This window comes from Melanotaenia boesemani, chromosome 3 (genome assembly GCF_017639745.1).
Source record: "Melanotaenia boesemani isolate fMelBoe1 chromosome 3, fMelBoe1.pri, whole genome shotgun sequence".
Classification (NCBI taxonomy): domain Eukaryota; kingdom Metazoa; phylum Chordata; class Actinopteri; order Atheriniformes; family Melanotaeniidae; genus Melanotaenia; species Melanotaenia boesemani.
Window position 1 is genome coordinate 17,186,295 of NC_055684.1, and position 21,787 is coordinate 17,208,081.

A 21,787-nucleotide genomic window follows, 5' to 3' on the forward strand; every position below is an offset into this window, starting at 1 on the left:
TTCAGTTCTACTCAGAAAGGTCCATGCAAATTGTTACCTCAATTTTCTTTAGTACCATGAACCCTGTTTAACTTAAATAAATAACAAGAAACAAGCAAGTCTATTCTTTTGCTCACTTTATTCTAAAGCCACAGTGAATGAATTCAAATTGTCAGTTTTACCCCATATGCACAAAAAAATAAAAGAAAAAAAAACACAAAAACAAAGAACACATTTTGAAAGTAATTTAGAAATCTTGCAGTTTTTACAAAAATAACCTTTGGGCCAGTCCAAGGAATACCCTCTAAAACACTTCAAAGGTATGTTTCAGCACCTTTGGGTAGCTGAGGTTTAAGGCATATATAAGTCCCATTAGCAAGGCGCAGGCTCTGGGAACATTAAGTTCTTGTAAGACTTTAGTTCCCTCTATCACAATTCTTGCTCAGGCTGGGTCAAATGCTGTAGTCCCTCCGATGATGATGATCTTCATCACTTCACTGGCAATGTCCCATTCATCCTAAGTAAAACAAATATAAATGTAAATAAATGTCAATATTTTAAGTCCATCCATCTTCTATACCTGCTGCATCCCAAATCAAACTATATTTACTCATGCTTGTGCCTAAAAGCCCTTTAGTATCAAAGTTAACCTTACATGTCTTTTGAGTGTGGGAGGATGCAAAAGCACCCAGAAAAAACCCAAGTAGGGACAAGGATTATATGCTAACTCCACAAGAAAGGCTTTAGCCCATGTTTTAAGTCAGTCTCTCTCTCTGTCTCTCTTTCTCTGTCTCTCTCTCTCTCTCTCTCTCTCTCTATATATATATATATATACATATATATATATATATATAAGCATGTACCTACCGAGTGCTCTTTGATGAGAGTTTCCTCCTTTTCTTTGAGGTACGCCACCAACGAACGAATAGCGGCCTTTACTCCTTCTCTCCACCGAATCATCCTGTAAAGACAAAAACCAAAACATAATTTAGAGGGACATAGAACTCAGTGAACAAGATTTTACAAACTATCACCTTACAAACATAAAAAAAACAATTTATTTACACTCTTGTTACCTAACACATTATGAAATATAAATTGTCTTTTTGACCAACATTGAAACAGAAGATATTACATTTGCTTTTACCTCTAGTGCCTAATGCACTGAATTTTCACTATTGTAGCTCCTCCTTTTACAGAAACCAGGGACATTATTTTGGGGGAGTACAGGTCAGGTTTTGCAATGAATGTTGTCTCCAAGTTAACGGTGGTGATCCTTCTGAATTCTTCGTTAATCTGTAGAAAAATAAGCCAAATACAAAGGGTACCATGTGTTAATGCAGAAAGATAACTTCTATGCCACGAACCATAAACTATTTTTTAAAATGGCATTTACCTGAGTTGCATTAAAAAGAGCAGGCCATCTGTCTTTATGCTTCTATTGACTAAGCAGATAGAAAATAAACAAAATTCTCACTATTCAATTCTTATGCTTTTCTTGCCACAAAACTAAGAGCCATTTTAATAACATAAAAAATGGAGAGGTTGTTACAAAAATAGTGGTCTGATCTGAGCCACGACTACATCAGTGGTCCAGACCAAAGACCACTACAAAACCACTGTGTAATGAGTGGTCCGTGCCACTGGGACGCATGAGTGGTCTGTGCTACTATAAGGGGAGACTAAATCAGTGGTCCCAGCCACTAAGTGATGCAAAAAGACCAGCATGTGGTGGTCCATGTGGTTGTAGGCCTACTTGGAATTCTGGTGGTGCAAGCATTCTGTGGCACTTTTAAAATTTCATCACACCAACCATCTAGTCAACACACTATAGGAAAACCATGAAAAAGGTAAGTAGGCCACTTTTACATTCTGTATTCAGAATATTTTTAAAAGTCAGGATAGGAGGCTGACACCGGGGCATTTTTATAGATACAGTTTTCCAAAGATTGGAACCTTGTAATACAAAGAGGACAGAGGGCTGCTCCTACTGCAAAACCACACCAATGGCAACTCAGCATCATATGAAGAATGTTAATTTAAAATACTCCATATTCCTCAGTGTCAAAGGCATTGGCAAGTCCAGTCTTACATGAGTGGTGGTGGTTGGAGCAGAATTAAAAACTATAGAGATGGGTATTCAGCTCTGTGGTGATGGGTCCAAGCACTACATCAGGGACCACTTTGGTGGCCCCCTAGTGGCACAAACCACTCAATACACCGTGGCCTGCTGTAGTCCTTGGTAGGTAACACTGATTTAGATGCCTCCCAGTGGCACGGACCACTCATTACACAGTGGTCTTTCAAATGGTCCTTGGTCTGGACCATCGATGTAGTCGTGGCTCAGAACAGACCAACCCCTGCTGAAAAAAATGTAAGACTTTGTTCCAGTTTAGTAATTTTCTCCAAAGTATAATGTAATTAACTAAAACTACAGAGACTACAGAAATATTTTTATGGACAAATGTAGTCATTTCACAAAGAAGTCACAGTACATGCAAGCTATTTGAAGCACTCAATTACAACAGAGATTACAGATTACTTTTTTTGCGCTTTCATAATAGTTAAACCAGGATGTGAAAATTATTTGTGCCAAAGTATTGGGGAAATGCAAAATTGCAAAAAGTCTTTCTTTATTAAACCATAAACATTATGGGCAATGCAACTGACTGCGTTTTATGAGGTCTTGTAGCAAAGTCACAAACATGACATAATATGACGACCATCTAACGCTTCAGAGTCACCCTTTGCTTTCCTGTAACTGTTTATGTTGCCATGTGTATGTTTTGTGAGCCACATCTAACCAACGTGCTGCAGGTTTGAATTAAAAATTTTTGTTAACATACCTGCAGTTGTTGCTGGAGAAAACTATTCAGTCAGCATTAGTTTTAAATTCGGACAAGCTCAACACTTGCAGTGATAATCATTGCTACAGGTGTTAAATGAAAATGATTTTAAGGTACTAAAGTAAAACCGAAAACTTGAGGCAGTACGTAGGAGACACTAGCTAACTGAAATGCTACCAACTTTACAACTATAAAAGTTGTCAGAGTTTCATTTATGGTGGATGCTTTTTCAGCAAAACAAAATGAAAAGAGAAAAACAAAAGCAACTTACCAGAAGAACGTTGCACGAAATAAAATGATGCAAATGCAGCCTCTGTCATCTTTCCATTTTTCCCTCCCGCTGTAGCAGGCGTGTCTGGGCAAAATAACCCTGTCCCCAGCTTTTAAAGTACGCTTATTAAATAAATGAGTTTCCCTAACTTGTTTTTTCCCTTGTTGGAAGGAGGTAAATTTGTTATATTCAAAATGTGTAAATTTTCAAGTTAATACAATTTATCTTTATTTCTATTTCTATTAACCCTATTAAAATAAGTTAACTTATTAGTATGTGTACATGCAACAAACACAGTCTTTTATGTCAAAAATATTTATTATTTTAAGCTTTACATACTAACCCCATGAATCATTTCTTAGAGTGTAGCCTCCCAGATATTACATTTATAGACAGATATTCACATATAGTTTAGAGTGATGATGCCACTTACTTATTTTGTCATCATATTGACCACTGAATAAGAATGCATTTGCTGTCACACCTAACTGTCTCCTTACAGCAACTAAAAGATGTGTTTACAGCATTTAAATTCAAGAAAGATGGTAATATTTGTGAAATGTTAAAAAAAATAAAGAATCCAGAGACTCAAAGCATGACACACTGTCTTCCCAAATTTCCTTTTGTTGGTCAAAGTTGGAGTCATGAGTCTCCAAGCTATCTGGACACTCAACTGCAATCTGCAAACTGCAATCAAGTGACACAGTCATTCTGATGCACAGCCTCATTTGTCCACTGTCCACCCTGACCTCTATGACTTGTGATCATAGAACTAAAATGACAAAAAATTATATATTAAGATTCTATACATTCAGGGGAGAAAGAGCAAAAGGAAATAAGTCATTTCCAACTCTGTTCATTTCACTGAAAACTAGGTATATATCTAATCTTACTGGCAAATAATAGGTGGCTGTAAGTATATTTATATATAATATAATTTTGTTATCTGTATAACACAGAGAGGCCAAATTTTGACTATAACAGTGAGATGTGGTTGAACTCGGCCTGCTTGAGTCTTGCATTATCGTCTTCAGCTGAATTCTTGAGAACAAGAGCAGTGAACTTTATCCTCCATGCTTTACAGGTCCTTCATGCAAAGGGACTGATAAGATACAGCAATAATTACTGCAACAAAACAAAAAAACTACACTAGATAGCAACTAATAATGGTGTAAAGCAGAGAAGAATCCCAAAATTATATAAAAATGTGAATTCTCTTGGTCTTCTTGCTTGTGGGCAAGAAGTTAGGCATTATCAGCATTTGATTTGATGCTGCATGCCATCTGTCAGCATTTTAAGTATGTGCATGGCTATTATTTTACTGATTGTATAGCACTGTTAAGTGTAATTTAATATGTACAACTGCTGATTCAGTAGTTAAAATCTATGAAGTGGCACACATATTCTCAGTGTATTGAATAACATGTCTGATTGCCTCTTATCCATTTCCTCAAACATGTAAAAGAATGTTTTATCTCATGAACACTTAAATTAAATTATGTGGATGCACTGTTCTGTGTTTAAGGGTCAGTTTGCTGCTTAAAACTAGCATTGGTTTAGGTGGGAGAGGGTCTCAGAATTTGTTTTGCCACCAGAGGATTATCTAAATCGTGAATAGTTTGAAGACTTGCTTGATGGTTGTGACAAGAGTGGAAATGTTAGGGGAAGAAATCCAGTTAGGATCTTGTAGGCCAGGAGAACTGTTTTTCCCATCAAAATTTTTACATTTTATAAAATAAAGGTGGCAACATACTTTAATAGTAAACAGTTTACACATTGTGTTAAATTACATAAAAAACCTAGGCAAGACATTTACAGTGTGAAAAAAATACAGCAGCCAATGAAGACGGGCAAGGAAGGGCAGTTTCATTACATATTAACTTGGGACGCATTAGATTGCACTTGTATGTGTTTTGTGTTGTTTTTCTTTAAAGCAAAGAAAAAAAAAACTGGCAGCACTGACAACAAATTAGTCATCCCAAAAGCATGCAAAAAGATTCACAATATAGCCAGTGATAAACCAGAGAAAACTGAAACATTGACAGTTTATTTTTATCCATTTATGACAAATCTATGTGTATGTGCAAACCTCAAATGAGTCGACAGGATACGTTTGCTTAATCCAGCACTCACATAACACAGGCACTGGAGAAATGTGCCAAAATGATAAATGCCAGAAACAATATTTCATCAAGTGCCAAACTATTAAGCATCTTATGAAGGCGGAATTATTTAGTGCATATGTACAGGTCATAATTCCCACTTTGTGTATCTTTTACATGTATTAAATCAATGTGATTAGTGTAGTTCAGTGATACCCAACTTGGGGTCTGGGACTCTCCAAGGGGGAACTCCAAAGAGCACAGGGGGTCCCCGAGGCTTTAAACATTAAGAGCCATTGTGATTAATGTCCACAACATTGTCTATATTTTAAGAAAAAAATGTAATGTTATATGTTGTTATTTTAACTTAGGCTTTAAGGACAGGATCTGCCAAAAAACAAAATTTATGGTGAGAATCTCACTTTTGAAAGCATGAAACCAAGAATGGTTTCAGCACAGAGTGGGGTAGGGGGTCCATGGCTTTTTAGTATTTGCATGAAGGAGGCGCCCTAGGAAAATATGAACCTCTGCGTTTAATTCCCTCATTTCCTTTTTAAAAACAGTTTAAGACACTTGAAGTCTCAAAGTAAAGTACTACATATCAATAAAAATTACTCTGATTATTTCTTGTTATTATCATGATCATTTTTATTTTTCTAATATTTTATTATCTTTAGTGTTTTCTGTAGGAACAGACTTCACCTGTCAAATTTCTGAAGATAGCTGGTTGCTAGCTAGTTGCAGGCAGCCTGGGAGACGGCACGCAGGGAAAAATTTCCCCAAGAATTCTAACTTCGCGAGATTTCTGTGATAGCTAACGATAATTAGCTAGCTGTGTCTACCACTGTGACACCGGTCGTGGACATATTCCTATAGCTGCAAACAGTATCCGGGTGTCTCAAGTCATTGACTGGAAATAAAAAAAAGACCATTATATAGAGGTGCTGACTATTAGAATAGAGCGTCCTTGCCATCCCTTGGACTGCCTGTGGCACTCGTCCTTCTAATTGGCAGGTCAGTTGGCTTTCCATTCGTTAGCTGTCTTTGGTCTAGCTAGTCAAGCTAGCTTAAGCTAGTTGCAGTTAACACAGAGATTGGGGTTTCAATAACATAGGTCTGCTTTAAGATGTATTAAACATTCTGGTATTTTAGTAAAACGAGTTTAAAGGCTAGATATTACCCAAATGAAACGTTTAATAACTAAACTGACACATTTTCATTGCTACTTGCTGCACTAATCTTACAACTTTTATGGTTTATTCTGGACACCAGCGAAACCGATCGGGAAATGAGCTAACCGAAAGTATGCTAGGTGCAATTAGCAAACACCGAAAAGCCGAATGTCTGAAGAAGGCATGTCAGCAGTTTTCGCTTTGCTGACAGTCACAGTAAGTATTTCGGTTGCGTAAACACACTCAGTCAGGACACTGTCTATGGTCTGTACACCGTTAATTTAGTCGAGTAACTCTTATAAAAGTGCAGCAGGTAATATGTATATGACAGGCTGAAACTTGAGTCATTTGGAAGTACGATGCGGATGTATTCAATCACTGACAGTGTCGTAATTGTTCGGCGTAGTAAGGCTCATTAGGCCAGACGTCTGTACCTGAGGGCAAGTAATCTTTTTACACTTTTAAAAAAAAAAAGTATTTGTTTTTACTGAAATCAACTCTGTCCAGCAGCAGTCTGCTCTGTAAATACCCCAACAACGCATACTGTCAGTTTAAAGTTAAGTCGGCAGTACTTCCCCCCTTCTACTCAAATAGTTAATTAAATGTACGCCGTTCAGGTTTCAGTGCTTCAGACAGGAATTTGAACAATTAGTGTCCAGGTATTGTTATTTTTTATTTTTATTTTTTTCAACGAGTACCATGCATGTTAATGTCTCCCTTCATACCTCACCTTATGTACACTTGAAGATTATAGGAATTTTAATCAACAGACAGAGGCCATTGTGACGGGCTTACTGGAGTCCCCCAAAAAGTAAACAACACCCTTAATGATTAAACTGTCTGTGTGGAATGCTGAACATAAAGAGCAAAACTGTGGAAAATAATCATGAAGAACCACAGATGAGAGGCAGTGACAAAGTCTGTCAGTACTATTTAAAGGTGGCTTGAAACCAATTGTCAAAATTAATTAATATTCTCTAGTGAAGCCTTGTCATTGTGTTTTGTAGGAGCATGGCCCTGTTGTCTCTGTGCTACACTGACAGCTGTGTGTCATTGTAGCACAGAGGCAATAAGATCATGCTCTACTAACACAGGCACGGTTGTCTACTTTTGTTGTACTTTTTGTTGTGTTCTTCGCTCATGGAACTCAAACCTCACTTTTCTGGATAAGAGTCATCTTGTCAACTATATTCATCAACCACATCCCCTTCCTCATAAGGGAGAGGGTGTAGTGGTTCTTTTTTATTGCCTCATTTGATTTAATCTGGAAAGGCCTGTTTTGACCAAAATATCCTAATTGGCCTAGGTTTTTTAAACCCTGAAAACAAATTAAAAAGGAGATGCTGTAGTTTTGATTCCTGGTAGAATGGATTAAGGGACTAAAATGGACACATAAACATGTTAAATGTTTTTTTTTTTTTTTGTTTGTTTGTTTGTTTGTTTAGTGATGCCATTATTTGATTTATTTGCACATGGCAATTTTGTGACACTTATTTCTGTTTCCCAGCAATCATCCAGCACACCTGTGGATCTTTAGCCCTACAAGTGAGACAGTGGCAGAGGCAGAGCCCTGAACCCCTAACCCTAACCCTAGGGAGCAGATCAGCAGGCAGCAGGGCTTCATGAGCGCACCAGGGCAGCAGCAAGGGGGGGGCCTGCGTTCTCGCCGAGTCCTTGGCCAGGACAAGGACCCTGGGCAAGGCATGGGCATGGAGGCAGCCTGCTGGCTGGCCCCCGGAGTGCTGCGCAGGCTGATTGAGCTACCCTCTCCCCCCTTGTCTAGACACCAGCTCAAGAGACTGGAGGAGCATAGGTAATGGATTCCTGGCCTATTGACCGATCTCTAGTGAAGCTTTGCCTTATGTGGTTGTATTTTATTTGTATTATGCAATTACACTAAATCTTTGTCCACCTTAAAAAGTAAAATGCATGACTTTAATACTGTATGATTTTTTTAGTACCTGTCTTTATATTTCAAAACCAATTTGAGTAGTGAAGTTATTGGGTATAATTGATATTAAGTACAGCATTTCTAACTGTAAAACTGCATTATGAGACTGGTAACCTACATTTTCCCCTTCTTTATATTTATAAGCTAGTTACTCTGACAACATTTCTTCCTTTTAGTGTGAAAAGCATATCAGAAAAACTCTGCTGTGGAGATTACAATGCAAAGAGATAACTGTTCTTTTATTGAGTCTAAAAGTGGTGTACGTGAGTACAAATTGGTTAGATGTTTTGAGTACTTAATCTCAAGTTCCTCCCACTTGCATTTTCCAAATTAGCCTTTTATTGTTTGCAATAGTGTTCCCCACCAGTGCTAGTTCTTAATTTGTTTAGTTATTCTTTTACAAGTTTTGTCAAATGCCAAAGCCACCTTCTGTTTTTTTTTGTAGTTGGTAGGACACAACCGCGCAGTCAGGTACATGCACACAGTCATAAAGACTATGGGTAGACTCTACCTGTAATATTCACATTGTTTTGAATGTACACACAAAGCGAACATCAGCTTGTAAATCAATATAATTCATTCAATAATAAGAAGTAGAAAAAAAGAAGTAGCTAGAGCCAGCTTGACTGAATATGAAGTTGGCTGTTTTGTTATGGAGAACTTTGGTTTTGGTGTTTTAGTTGAATAAATTATGCAACAGGTATGTCAGGTCTGACAGTGATTTTTGGACTGACAGCACTGAGGACCTGTATTGTGAAGCAGCTTTAACATATCCAGACTATGTTCTGGTTCTCTGACCTAACTAACCAAAACATCACAGATCTTGGTAAACTGTGCTGCTGTGCTAGTTATTATCTTAAGTCAAAGCAGATTTTCCTGCTATGGATGTGTATGCTGTTAAGTATAAGTTATTAGATGACCAGTTAAACGAGAACATTGTGACATTATTTGCTCAACCAGATATGATACAATAACTAAAAGTGTTTTATTTAAAATATTTTAGTGATTTATTCATTTAAAAAAAGTTTAAACTTGAGCTCAAACTGTTAAAGTCAACAGGAACAAGTTTTACGATTATGGGTATCAGTGTTTGGCTACATTAACTTTCTTCTCTGAAGGATTTATTTGTGAAATTCATTCTTTGTAAAAGTAAAAAGATGACTGTCCACGGACCCATTTACATTTAATGTTTTTTCTAAGATAATTTAGCTTTTTCATGTGTTGAAACCAAACCTGCTCTGAGGTTAGGTTTCCAGCACAAGATGCAATGGTGATACATTCCAGTAAGAAGTGAACCAGCTTCGTGACACTTAGAAAGTGAGAGTTAAACCTGAAGCTACCTCATTAAGCCACCAATTCTGTTTTGTAGAACATATCCCTGATGTTACTCTTTACTTGCTAAAACTAGCATTTGCTCCACTGACTGACAACTCTGGATTTACAGGCTTTAAAGTGATGATTTTTTTTTTGTCTGTCTTACTTAAAATTTTCCTCATCTGAGTTATTGGTTAGAAACTTCTTCTAATTGTGGCAAAAACCAACAGTTTCCAGATGCAAGAGTCTGATGCTATAGGTCCATATGTTCCAGAGCTAATCAGAGTCTCATCTAACTATTGTTGGTCCCGGCAGATACAGCAGTGCTGGGCGCTCTTTACTGGAGCCCTTAATGCAACATTACTGGGAATGGTTGGTTGGACAGGTCCCTTCCTGGATTGCCCCCAACCTCATTACCATCATCGGCCTAGCCACCAATGTCTTCACCACCCTTGTGCTTGTCTACTACTGCCCAACTGCTACTGAACAGGTTAGTCCTCAGTGTAAAAAAATATGACACACTAGACTTCTTCTTATTATTTATTTATTTATTTAAATTTTTATTTATTTGTTTATTTTTATTGGTATAAAACATTGTCAGGAAAAGAAATTCAAATGAAGAAAAGAAAGCCATGAAATTGTTAACTTCCAAAGCTATGTCATAGAAATATTTACCAAGATCAAAAGTACACAAGGAGGTGAGGCTTACGGAGAAAAAAAAAACACTTGGGCAATCAGTGCCTGGCTCTAATATAGATGTTTAGATAAAGGGCAGTTTCTGGATGACAACAAATGCTATACAGCTTCCTAAAATATTAAATTCGACCAAAATTTTAAACAATTTCTAACTTCAGCTAGTTTTTAAGTAATCTCTGATTTTTCTGTCATATTAGTGCGCACCTTAACGCAACAATTAACGCCGTTAATTTTTTTTAATTGCGCTCTAATTTATTATTTTTTTTGCTGGCTGCTGGCTTTGACCACAGAAACGGTCAAAAGCAGCGGTGCGTCTGATGTAATCAGGAGAGAGTGGCTTTATTAAAATGAAGAGAATTCAGCTTCATTGTTCATATATTAGAACATGGGTGTTAAACGCTGGTCCTTGAAAGCTGCTATCCTGCAGGTTTTCGTTGTTTCCCTGCTCCAACACACCTGACTGATATTATTAGGTCATTGTGTAAAAATTTGACAAAAAGTTGTTGGATCCATTTCATTGATCAGGTGTATTGGAGCAGCAAAACCTGGAGGATATCAGCCTTCGTGGACCGGAGTGGACCCTGCTATAGAACATTCTGGTTTCTCTCGGTTATCCACATATCACAAACTGTCATTGACATTATTTGGAGGAACCATATGTAAACATTTGACATGTTCGTGATTGACCTGTAATCAGGTCTGTGAAATATTTGAGAGAAAAAAACACACTCATGACTAAGCAGCAAAATCATGAGTTCTCATAGTTGGCCTTTAGCTGAAAGCATTATTGTTTAATGGATTGAATATGAAGATGGTTCCCACTCATTGTTTTAACTCTAGCAAACATAAATATGCCCATGAATCCCTTCCCTGTTAGGGATTAATATTGTATTATTTAAATCAATAAAATATCAGGCATTGTTTTACTAATGAATGAAGTCCTTAAGCAGTGCCTCTATTACTTAACTGAATTAAAGAGAAATCCCTTTTAAAATATTAATGTTGGCCCCTCAGGTTACTCAGCTGTGGGTGATACAGGCTCTTGGATGCTGCCTTATGTAAAAACTTTTTCTGAGTGTTAAGAGTGATGTGCAAGAAATGCAAATGAGTTATCTTTTGACATCATGAACATTGTTTTGGTCTGGTTACTGATTTATTGATGGTAATTGAATTTTTTTCTTTTCTTTTGTTTTTGATAATCTGATTTTTGATAAAAGATCATTTCCTTTTTATGGATTCTGACATGACATTTATACTGCCACTAGGTCTGGTCTTAGTTTACTATAGAATCTTATATTTTATATTAGTCAGGTTTAAGTCATATGTTAATTTCTGACAAGTGGGAAAATTATTATGTCTGTTATTTCAGCCAATAATTACAACCAATAATGCATAGAGTTCTGTGGTGGCCTCAGAACCCACTGCTAGTGGTACCATGGTGGACAGGTGTTGAGTCAATATGTTCACATGTTAGGTTAAACATAACCTTTATGTTAACTGATCTATCTAAAATTCCCTTCCCTGTGACCCTGACTAAGAAATCGATGGTATAGATAAATGAAAAATTTATATTTAAGCATGCTAGCTTGACTGAGATTATGCTACAGGTTGAACTAACATACTCGGATATTGCGTTTGGGAGTCTAAATGCTAATGTATAATCATGCTTCTGTTTCTATGCTGCATGAACTCAAATCAAACTGCCTTAGGTGTAGTGTTCATGCTCACAGGTTCGTCCTGGGCTTTGACCTAGAAGTAATGTAAGAAGTGGAATAAACCAGTAACAAGATATCCTGGCTTTGGATCTCATTTTGAATCTATTTAGTTTAGTATGCCATTTGACACAGGTATATTATCTAATTATTTTGTTTCAGCAAACTGACGTATGTCTTTATTTCTGTAGATGATAATGGGGTTTGTGTAAAATGTATTTACATTAAATACAGTGTAACCACGTGGGACTGTCATGTCACGTCCCTTTCCTCAAAAGATAAATTATGTGTATCCTTGCCTGTAGCTGCTTCAGAAAACCTCCTCTCTCCAGGTTTATTTTAGGAATTCATTCCTAAAAGGGTTTTTGCTGAGATCAATGTCCAGGCAACAGATGGAAGAACAGAGGAGAGATTGGAAGGCAAAATTATATAAACAAGATGAGTCTTTTCCTTTTTTTTTTTAAATGCTTTGTAGAACTTAGTCAAGGTTAAAAATAAACTGTAAGCTGCACTGATCAAAGTTTGGACACATCCACTATTTAATAAAAAAAATCTGTCTGGTTCTGTCAGTGTGGACTGTTTACTAAACAGTAAATCGAGTTACTTCTACCTTATAGCTGTTTGTCATTAAACAGATCTGAACAAAAGAAAACAAGGAGGAAAAAAAAGACAAAAACAGAAATTTTGTCATAAACAAGTTTGGTGACATTCTTCTATGTGAATGTGCACATTATTTCAGGCTCCTCTCTGGGCATACCTGATGTGTGCAGTGGGCCTTTTCATCTACCAGTCATTGGACGCCATCGACGGGAAACAGGCCAGACGCACCAACAGCAGCTCTCCACTGGGCGAGTTGTTTGACCACGGCTGTGACTCACTTTCCACTGGTCAGTTAGATTATTTTTTTTTTAATCTCTTACACTGTCTTTAAAATAATAAAATATAATAAAAATAAAACCCTGTTAACACTGCTCGTGTTGCCGTTCTTGTCTCTGCAGTGTTTGTTGTGTTGGGAACCAGTATAGCGGTGCAGCTGGGCACCAACCCGGACTGGATGTTCTTCTGCTGCTTTGCTGGGATGTTTATGTTCTACTGTGCCCACTGGCAAACATACGTGTCAGGAACGCTACGCTTTGGCATGTGAGTTAAACTCCTCAACCATTTTTCTGACCTTTTCTCAATACTTTCTATTAACTGAGCTTTTCTGATCCTAAAACTGCTCTCAGTGACACTTTGTTCTGAGCAAAATGTCTTCTTGTCAGTGCTTGTATTCAGTTGAAGAAATGATCTAAATACTTAGTTTTCTGCTGTTTTTTGTTTTCTAAATCTGTTTTTCTTGGTTTACCATGAGTTTTCTTTATTCTATAGTTGGATAATGAGTTTTATGTACCCAATTTGTTAAAGTTTTTAAGGAAAACATATCTTTTGACAGATATGCATTCTGTTAGTCCTAACTACATTTTCTGCAGCCACCTAAGCAGGAAAATAATGAATAAAATAAATGTTCATGTTTTACAATGGACCTTAAAGCCAGCAGTTCTACACAAAACATTGATATTTCAGTATCTATGCTCAAAGATGTACTGAATGTGTAGTAATATTAATCATTTTATTTAATCTTCTCATGGTTTAAAATTGCAGGAGTTTATATTTTTGAGTGAAAACAAAATGTACATCTATCCGTACATCCGTCTTTTGAGTTCTAAATAATCACTGAATATTTCATTTTTCCATTTGGTCTTCTTTAGCTTTGGCTGCCCACTTGCTTTTATTTGAAAACTTTTGTGTATTTATGGTGGAAAAATGTCAAATAACTACCACATTCAAGTTTGGCAGAGCCAACAGGCAGCAAAAAAACAGTGAAAGACCCTTTTTTCTGTTACCAGAAGAGATTAAATAACTTATTGAATAAACTAGTTAAACTTTCTTATTAGGGCTTTCACCAGATTAAAGCAGTTACATGTGTTATTGAGGTGGAGTAAATGTGGATGTGTTCTGTGTGTAGATTTGACATAACAGAGGTGCAGATCTGTCTAGCAGGATTACAGATGCTCACAGCTGCTGTTGGTCCCTGCCTGTGGAACGTGATGGTAAACTTCTTGGCTGCCACTTGCATGGCTCACTGCGGTCTGCCTTTGCAATGACCACTGATCTGCATGGAGTCGTGTAAAGAAAATGAATCTGTTGCGTGTAAAGGTGCAGTCAGTAAAACGTGGCTTCTCTGTAATATCAGCTTAAAGGAATGCACTCAAAACAAAAATACACACATTTTCTCTTTAACTTATCTGACATCCAGATCTGTGTGTATGAAATTCCAGTATTCTGATATTCCCCATTTCAGTATAGCAGAAAAAAACTAATGTCCTATGTCAGGATTTAATTAATAGGTGATATTATTATCACAGCATACAGCTTGTGACGCCCTGGATTCTTCTTATTTCCTGCTCTTACTCTCTTTATATTCATTATCCAGGTTGACTGCACATGCGTTTGTATAATTTCCTTTAATGGGTTGTAGTGCATTGAATAATGTACTATATTTGGTTTAAAAGCATCAGTCCAAATAGGGATTTTTTTACATTTTTACAGCATAAATAAAGGGATTTATTAGTTGCTTTATTGACTACAAGGTGTCCTTTCCTTTAAAACTGTGACTCAGTTATTTTTTAAGGGGGTCAGCCACTCTAATGTGACATCTAGTAGTTACCTGAAGCCAAACACACATCTGAGCTTAGAATAGATATCTGAATCATGTTGAAATGGCAAGCCAGACTTTATCCATGTTAAAAACTCAAGAAAACACTATCACTTTTGTTTCATCCACACACAAACTGCTATTATTCCATTTACACAGACAGCATCTCTGCTGGAACTTTCTCTTTTTAATAGCAACCTCTAAGTGTCTGTTCTGGTTACCTGGAAATATCACCACAATAAGACAAACTTGCTCAGTTATCAAAACTTTAGACCAAGTGGTGGTGTAGAAGTTTGATAAAAAACTTTTTGTAATAGTACTGACTGCATCTTTAATGACGTGTAAATTAAGCACAAGTAGTGCTAAAGAACCAGCTCCATGTCCAGCAGTGTGTTCTGGAGGAAGACTGGGATGACAGCGCTGGTAGATGTTTTACTAACTTTCTGTGACCTCTCTGCTTTCTCCTCCCACTCAGCATTGATGTGACTGAAGTACAAATCTTCATAATAATCATGTATTTGCTGGCCGCCGTGGGGGGATCTGCTTTTTGGCAGTCACTGGTAATTCTGATTGGTTTTAATTGCTCTGGATTGAGAGAATAATGATAGTAAAAATGATGTCATAATTACATTAAACTGATGATAATTTCAACATAAATGCTGTTCTAATGTCTCTGTGTTGAATGTTTAACTGTAAAGTAGTTTTAATAGAAATACAAACATTTTCCTCTGAGTGCTTTTATTATTCCAACTTCACTCCTGATCCTTCATTTGTGGATATAATACTAAATATACTCAAAAAGTACAATAATAGCTGGAATTTTCAATGTAACAGGGATTGTTTAACCTTTTTCTGTTATCTTTAAGTTTACTGTGTGAATGTCTAATTTTCAGATTCCGATCCTAAATGTCCAGATGAAAATGGTTCCAGCCATCTGCACCCTTTTAGGAGCCGTCTTCTCCTGCACCAATTACTTCAGAGTTATTTTTACAGGGGGTGTGGGCAAAAACGGATCCACAATAGCAGTAAGTCTTGTATCCTAAGTGCTGCTTTTCATTTGGTTGTGCACCAAAAACAGATTTCTTTCCAGTTTTGAGAACAAATCATAATTCTGAGTGATGTTGTTGTAAGGCAGAGGTGCCCAAGTTCAGTCCTCGAGATCTACCATCCTGCAACTTTTAGATGCAACCCTTCTCCACCAGACCTGAATCAAATGTCACCTGCATGTTATTCAGCACTGCAGTGGCCTGGTAGCGAGCCAGTCATTTGATTCAGGTGTGTTGGAGAAGGGTTGCATCTAAAAGTTGCAGGATGGTAGATCTCAAGGACCGGACTTGGGCACCTCTGTTGTAAGGTAAGGTTTATGCATATGTGAAGTTAGAGAAATCAGATTAACTCAGAGCTTATAAGAAAATAAATGTAATTATTTGTTAATACATCTGGTACACATCCTTACAGAATAAAGTTACATGTCTGATCACCACCAAGCTGTCACAACCATGTAGAGATTTAGGGTCAGGGGTGTCCAGCTCTGGTCCTCGAAGGCCGCTGTCCTGCAGGTTTTTAGTGTTTCCCTTCTCCAACACACCTGACTCAAATTAATAAGTCATTGTGCAGAACTTCATCGACTGTTGGAGCCGGTATGCTGGAGCAGGGAAACATTGAATACCTTCAGGACAGCAGTCCTCGAGGACTGACTTTGGACACCCCTGACTGGGATGATTAATAGTGATTCACTGTATATTTCTGATAACATTAATCTGTGTCTTTATTGTCTGTTGTTGTCTTTGACTCCAGGGAACCAGTGTCCTCTCTCCAGTCCTACATATTGGTTCAGTTATAATTTTGGCGATGATGATATATAAGAAGTCTGCTGTCCAGCTATTCGAGAAACATCCGTGTCTTTATATCCTGGCATTCGGCTTTGTGTCAGCTAAAATCACCAATAAGTTAGTTGTAAGTCACACATATTTTTGTGAACAGAGATATGTGAGAGTCTTCAGTCATGCAAGATGATCCTGCACCTTTTTCTCAAATTGATTTATGAGTGAAGTTACATAACCAGACTCTGTTAGTACACACACTGCAACGTATGTGTGAAAGTAGACCATCTAATGAGATTTTAGGGCTTTGCAGAGATAACCTCACTCAGTTTTGGTTGGTGCTGACTTTGTGTGTTTGTCTTTCTATAGGTAGCCCATATGACAAAAAGTGAGATGCATCTCCATGATTTAGCCTTCCTGGGACCAGGATTACTGTTCCTGGATCAGTATTTCAATAGTTTTATTGATGAATACCTGGTGCTCTGGATTGCACTGGTAAGTCCACATGATTCTAGCTATTAAATGTTTTGACATATCAAAGTAGGAAAGTGCAGGTGCAATTAAAACCATTAAAGATGGCGGTATTGCATTGAACAAGGCCCTATTTGTATGTGTACCTGTATTTTTTATGCTGTGATGTGTCTGTATTTTTTTACAGTAATGTTTAATAAGTGATGTCAGTAGGTTTTATTGGAAGCCCATTATCACCATGAAGAGGGAAAACTTGTTCAGAAGGAGATAAACAACTCAAAGTACATAAAGATTATAAATGCAAGGTCAAAATGATGTAAGACAAGGTTCTGTGCATGACATATGCAAAACAATGACATACTAGGTTGGAAAGTGGCTCACTGACCTCTTCCTGGCTTTAATGGGCCTCCACTGTGTAGAAGTTGTGTTGTTCAGCTTGAAAAGTGTGACTGTGTTTCTCTCTCTCCTGCAGATAATTTCCCTGTTTGACTTGGTGCGTTACTGTGTCAGTGTTTGCAACCAGATTGCCTGCCATCTTCACATTTTTGTTTTCAAAATCAAGCCTTGCTTAGTCCTTAGATCAGCTCCTCACTGAGGACACGCCGGCTGTTACTGACTCTGTCCCTTCCTGTTAGACACTCTCATCTTCTTTTCCCTCAGTTGTCCAAATAGAGATGCAGGGGACGGTGTGGTGTAAAGTATGTGCTTCTGCCAACTGAATGTGAGGACAAATTATTTATATATATATATATATATATATATATATATATATATAAATGAATAAATAAGATATCGGAATATAACCGTCATTGTTTCTTTTTCACCAGTGCAAACTTAAATTTGTACTTCTCATGGTTACACAGAAGAAATATTTTCAGGAGAGTACAGGTGCTACTCGGTATCTTCAAGAAGCAGAAACTTATGTGTTTTAACTGTTTATGTCCAAGAAAAAGTATAAGAAACAAATCGAACTCTGCTTTTCATGATTATAATTTTTGTAATATTTGCATAACTTTACTTTTTGCTGTTGTAAATACCAAACTGTTACAGTGTCTGTGCTTCTCTTGAGTTTAAAACCTGCATTGACTCATTTATAAAACATTTCATGTATGCTATTTTTAAAGCCGCTTCATCTTCTGTACATTGCACTCCAAATGGCACTGCTATTATGCAACAGCAAGATATGAGTTTGGTGGAAACCTAATGGCAAATTTAATACATTTTTATTGAGCAGATCTGAATGTCTGTTGTGTTAAACTGGAAAATGTTCACTGCCAGTCTTTTCTCTGTTAAATTTGCACTACAGTTTCTGTGCTTTTCAGGTTTGTGTAAAAAAACATTGTCTTGTATTGTTAATTGGAAGGCTTAGTTCATAACTTTATACTTCATGTGCATTTTTTCAGTCATGTTTTGCTTACGTGGGATGAAACCAGGAGACGTGTTGAGTTTTACTTACTGCAGATATGTTGAAGTCAGAGGTCCACTTACTGCTGTTTGTAGCTTCTCTAAGTTGAATGAAAGGTCAAACTGCAAAAATTGCTCCACGTTTACAAGGAAAAGCACTCCGATAAACAAGTTTTCTTACATTTTGCAGCTGTTCGGAACAAAGAACAAGATGTTTTAGGGTGGAGCAGCACATGAATTGGCATGTATTTCACTCATGCTAAGCTGTCCATTTACAGGTCACTCCACCAGCTGCTACTATGATCCGTCCAGTTTATTTTATGTTTTTATTATTCAAGAAACCCCATGAAAAGTCCAAAAGAAATCTCTCATATCTCTTTTACGTGATTGTGGTTGATTTCCTATTAATGATAAAAATCTGGGAAATGATTTGTAATATTTTGTAGAAAAAAGTGATACATAATGCCCTAAAACTGCCCTTCCTTTAGTTTAAAGGTGGAGTATAATACAGTTTATACTCTTGTAGTATCTTGGATTTCCAGCAGAAGGCTGGTGTACTTGTTTGTTTAAAAGCCCCAGCCAAAGTTTTTGGTAATATTAACATTAATAGCATGCGTCACATTTGTTTTCAGTAATGCTTAATCCCCCAAAGTCCAGGCATTGATGTGCAAAATCTGCTTGTTTCTCAGAGATTCTCTTTTCATGGGATTTGTTGAACAGATAAATGATACCACCAGATTTTAGAAAGAACAAAAGATTTGAACAATTCAGTTGTAGCTGCTTAACTGAGTCACCACTGTGAAATGTGTTAAGTATTAACTTCAAGTAATCAGCTTGACATTATGTTTCCCCGTTTACATACCTGCTGTAGCAGAACGGGTGCACATGCGGGTGCATGCACAGGAGATGAGGTCACATGATGACATCACGGTTTTAAGATGACTGATGAGAATCAGATCAAACGTAATAAAAGCTTGTTTTTTTTTCAAGTGTGGCTGCCGCTCGCTCGATACTGTTAAAATGGCCCCATACTGATGGTGTGTTCCACATTGCTGCTTCTGGAAGAGAGGGGGGGCGGTACTAGTGATGGCCTTTATCCATTCAGAGCACATTTCTGTCCTCAGCAGCAGATGATAGTTTCTTGCTTTTGCATATTGTGCCTGTTTTATTTAAGTTACATCTGCAGATACTGTGTTATGCCTCTACATTTTGTTAAAAATGATACGCAATGCCAATTGTTGACTATAGTAATTCACATTCATGTCCAATATCTCAGAACAGTGTCCTTGTCCAAGTTCAGATTCAGGATGTTTGTGTTGAAATTTAGATTTCCAATAGGAAAACACCACTTCACCCAAATCATAACACTGTTTGTGCTTTAATGCCTTAAGATAGAGTATTATGGTGTAATATATGGAAATTGTAATTTCAATAAAGTTATGAGAAGGAAAGTCTAAATGAGTCTGAGGTTAAAAAAAAAAGGTTGCAGTATTATGAAAATGTACAGAAAAAGTAATTGTTTCTGAAGAGGATTATCACAGTAAAATATATTTAGACACTAGACAGAATGTAATTGCAACTTTTTAAAAAGTAAATCTGGATTTGCCAAAGTACTGTAATTTTTTTTTTTAGATTAAATGTGAAGATTTTTCTTTTTTTAATTAAAAGGCTTAAATGTTTCAGTATGTCAAAAATGAATTTAGGAAAATAATTATAGAATATGGTTGATATAATTCTGAGAAAAGTTGCTGTTTTGGAGAAAACTTCAGAGGCATCAGAAGAGCTAAATTTATATTTAAAAAAAAATTAAATGCAATGCTTGTAGAGTAAAATGAAGTCACTTGTAATAAACTTTAACAAGGTTTGACTACAGACAAACTAATGTTCCATTTTATAAGTTACTTGAAAGTACAAAAATATATAAATGTGATGAAAGTGTTAGATTAAAGATGATGTCTTGTGATTTGGGTGAAATGAGCAATCAGACGGTTGATTTCCACACTTTCCTGAGGTATTTTTATTTAACAGAAAACATAAATGGTACATTTAACAAGTTTAATCGGTCCTAGAATCACTTTTATTTTCATTCTTTATTGTCAGCATTTTTTCTGTCTGTTCAGTGTTACAAATGAAAATGAGGAAAAAAACTGATGCCCTAATCTGCATGGGTAGTATTCCAATGTACAGTTTCTACTATATCTGGATAGTCTTTGTATTAACTTATACCTAAAATCACGACTGACCAGTTTTTCATAATGACTGTGAGATACATCAACAGCTGCAGCTTGTGTGCTTATAGTTCCTGTTGTCAGGTCCACTGTCTCATTCTGTTAAGTAAAAGTTTGCCTTAAACACGTTTGTTTTCTATTTTGTACATAATTGAAGCCTTTCTGGATGAGCGTCTTGTCACTGTGTGAGTGCATCTCTCCTCTCTGGGGGGCTTGTGTGAAAGTTTCTCTTCATTTTGGCTAGATTGCCAAGCTCAGGTATTTCATTAGTGTGCACAGCCATGTGTTCTTAGAATAACAAGGGTAAACAAGGTCACCTGACAATCTCTGCTTCACCTAATAATGCAAATAAATTTCATACTCCCACCTGGAACCAGGTTTCTATTTGTGTTTTACTGGAAATGTCACAGAGTGATGAATTCCCAACACTTGTTCCTGCATCTCGGCACTATTTTAATGCTGCTGAATACTTTGCTCCACCAGTTGCAAGATGAAACTTGAATTAATTCAATACTTTGGGAAATAAGTTGACTTGTTTTTACTAGCAACAAACATTAATTATAGACATTATTTATAGTTTTTTTTTAATGTAAGGTGCAAAGAGATCATCCTCCCTCTACATTTTTTAAAAATCAACCTTAAATCCAATTTGGCGTAGAATATTTGACATACTCAACAGACTATGCAGAATAAGTACACATTTCATTAGTAATAACCTCTATTAATAAAGTGATTAAAAAGTAGAAATGCATGCATATCTTCCTGCAGAAAGGATTTCAATCATCTAGCTCCATAGTTTAGTGTAACTGCTGTTATAGCTGTAAAGTTTATGTGGGAGAAAAATCTCATCTACCACCTGGACATGATAAAAGTCGTTGCTCAATACAGGTAAAGTCTGTCTTTCAACACATTTAAATGGAAAACTTTCCAAAGGGCCAAAAACCTCGTTTATTTCTGTCAACATGAAAATGTCAGCATTAAATATACTATTAAAATATTTTCCTATGAACATACTAATGGTTCTTTCATTTTTCATCATGTTGTGGCGATCTTTCTGGAAAAGGTTACAAATAGATTCAATCAGATTTTTAAATATTTGTTTACTGCAAACTAAAGAAAATGA

The 21,787-nt window shown here is 36.6% G+C and overlaps 1 protein-coding gene across 3 annotated transcripts; it reads left to right on the forward strand.

Annotated features, from left to right (window-relative positions):
- Window positions 1-6,010: 6,010 nt before the first annotated feature.
- cept1b (choline/ethanolamine phosphotransferase 1b) lies at window positions 6,011-21,037 on the forward strand. Of its 3 annotated transcripts, none has more exons than XM_041979595.1 (10): window positions 6,011-6,212; window positions 7,878-8,183; window positions 9,951-10,125; window positions 12,783-12,930; window positions 13,042-13,183; window positions 14,049-14,133; window positions 15,632-15,763; window positions 16,536-16,694; window positions 16,931-17,056; window positions 17,505-21,037. In XM_041979595.1, the coding sequence occupies exons 2-10, from the start codon at window positions 7,993-7,995 to the stop codon at window positions 17,625-17,627; spliced, it is 1,281 nt and encodes a 426-aa protein (XP_041835529.1). In that variant the 5' UTR covers window positions 6,011-6,212; window positions 7,878-7,992; the 3' UTR covers window positions 17,628-21,037. The 3 variants fall into 3 exon arrangements, with proteins under 3 accessions (XP_041835529.1, XP_041835527.1, XP_041835528.1); XM_041979593.1 differs by lacking the exon at window positions 14,049-14,133 and adding an exon at window positions 15,214-15,298 and having other exon boundaries at window positions 6,013-6,212; XM_041979594.1 differs by lacking the exons at window positions 6,011-6,212; window positions 14,049-14,133 and adding exons at window positions 6,422-6,586; window positions 15,214-15,298.
- Window positions 21,038-21,787: the final 750 nt, after the last annotated feature.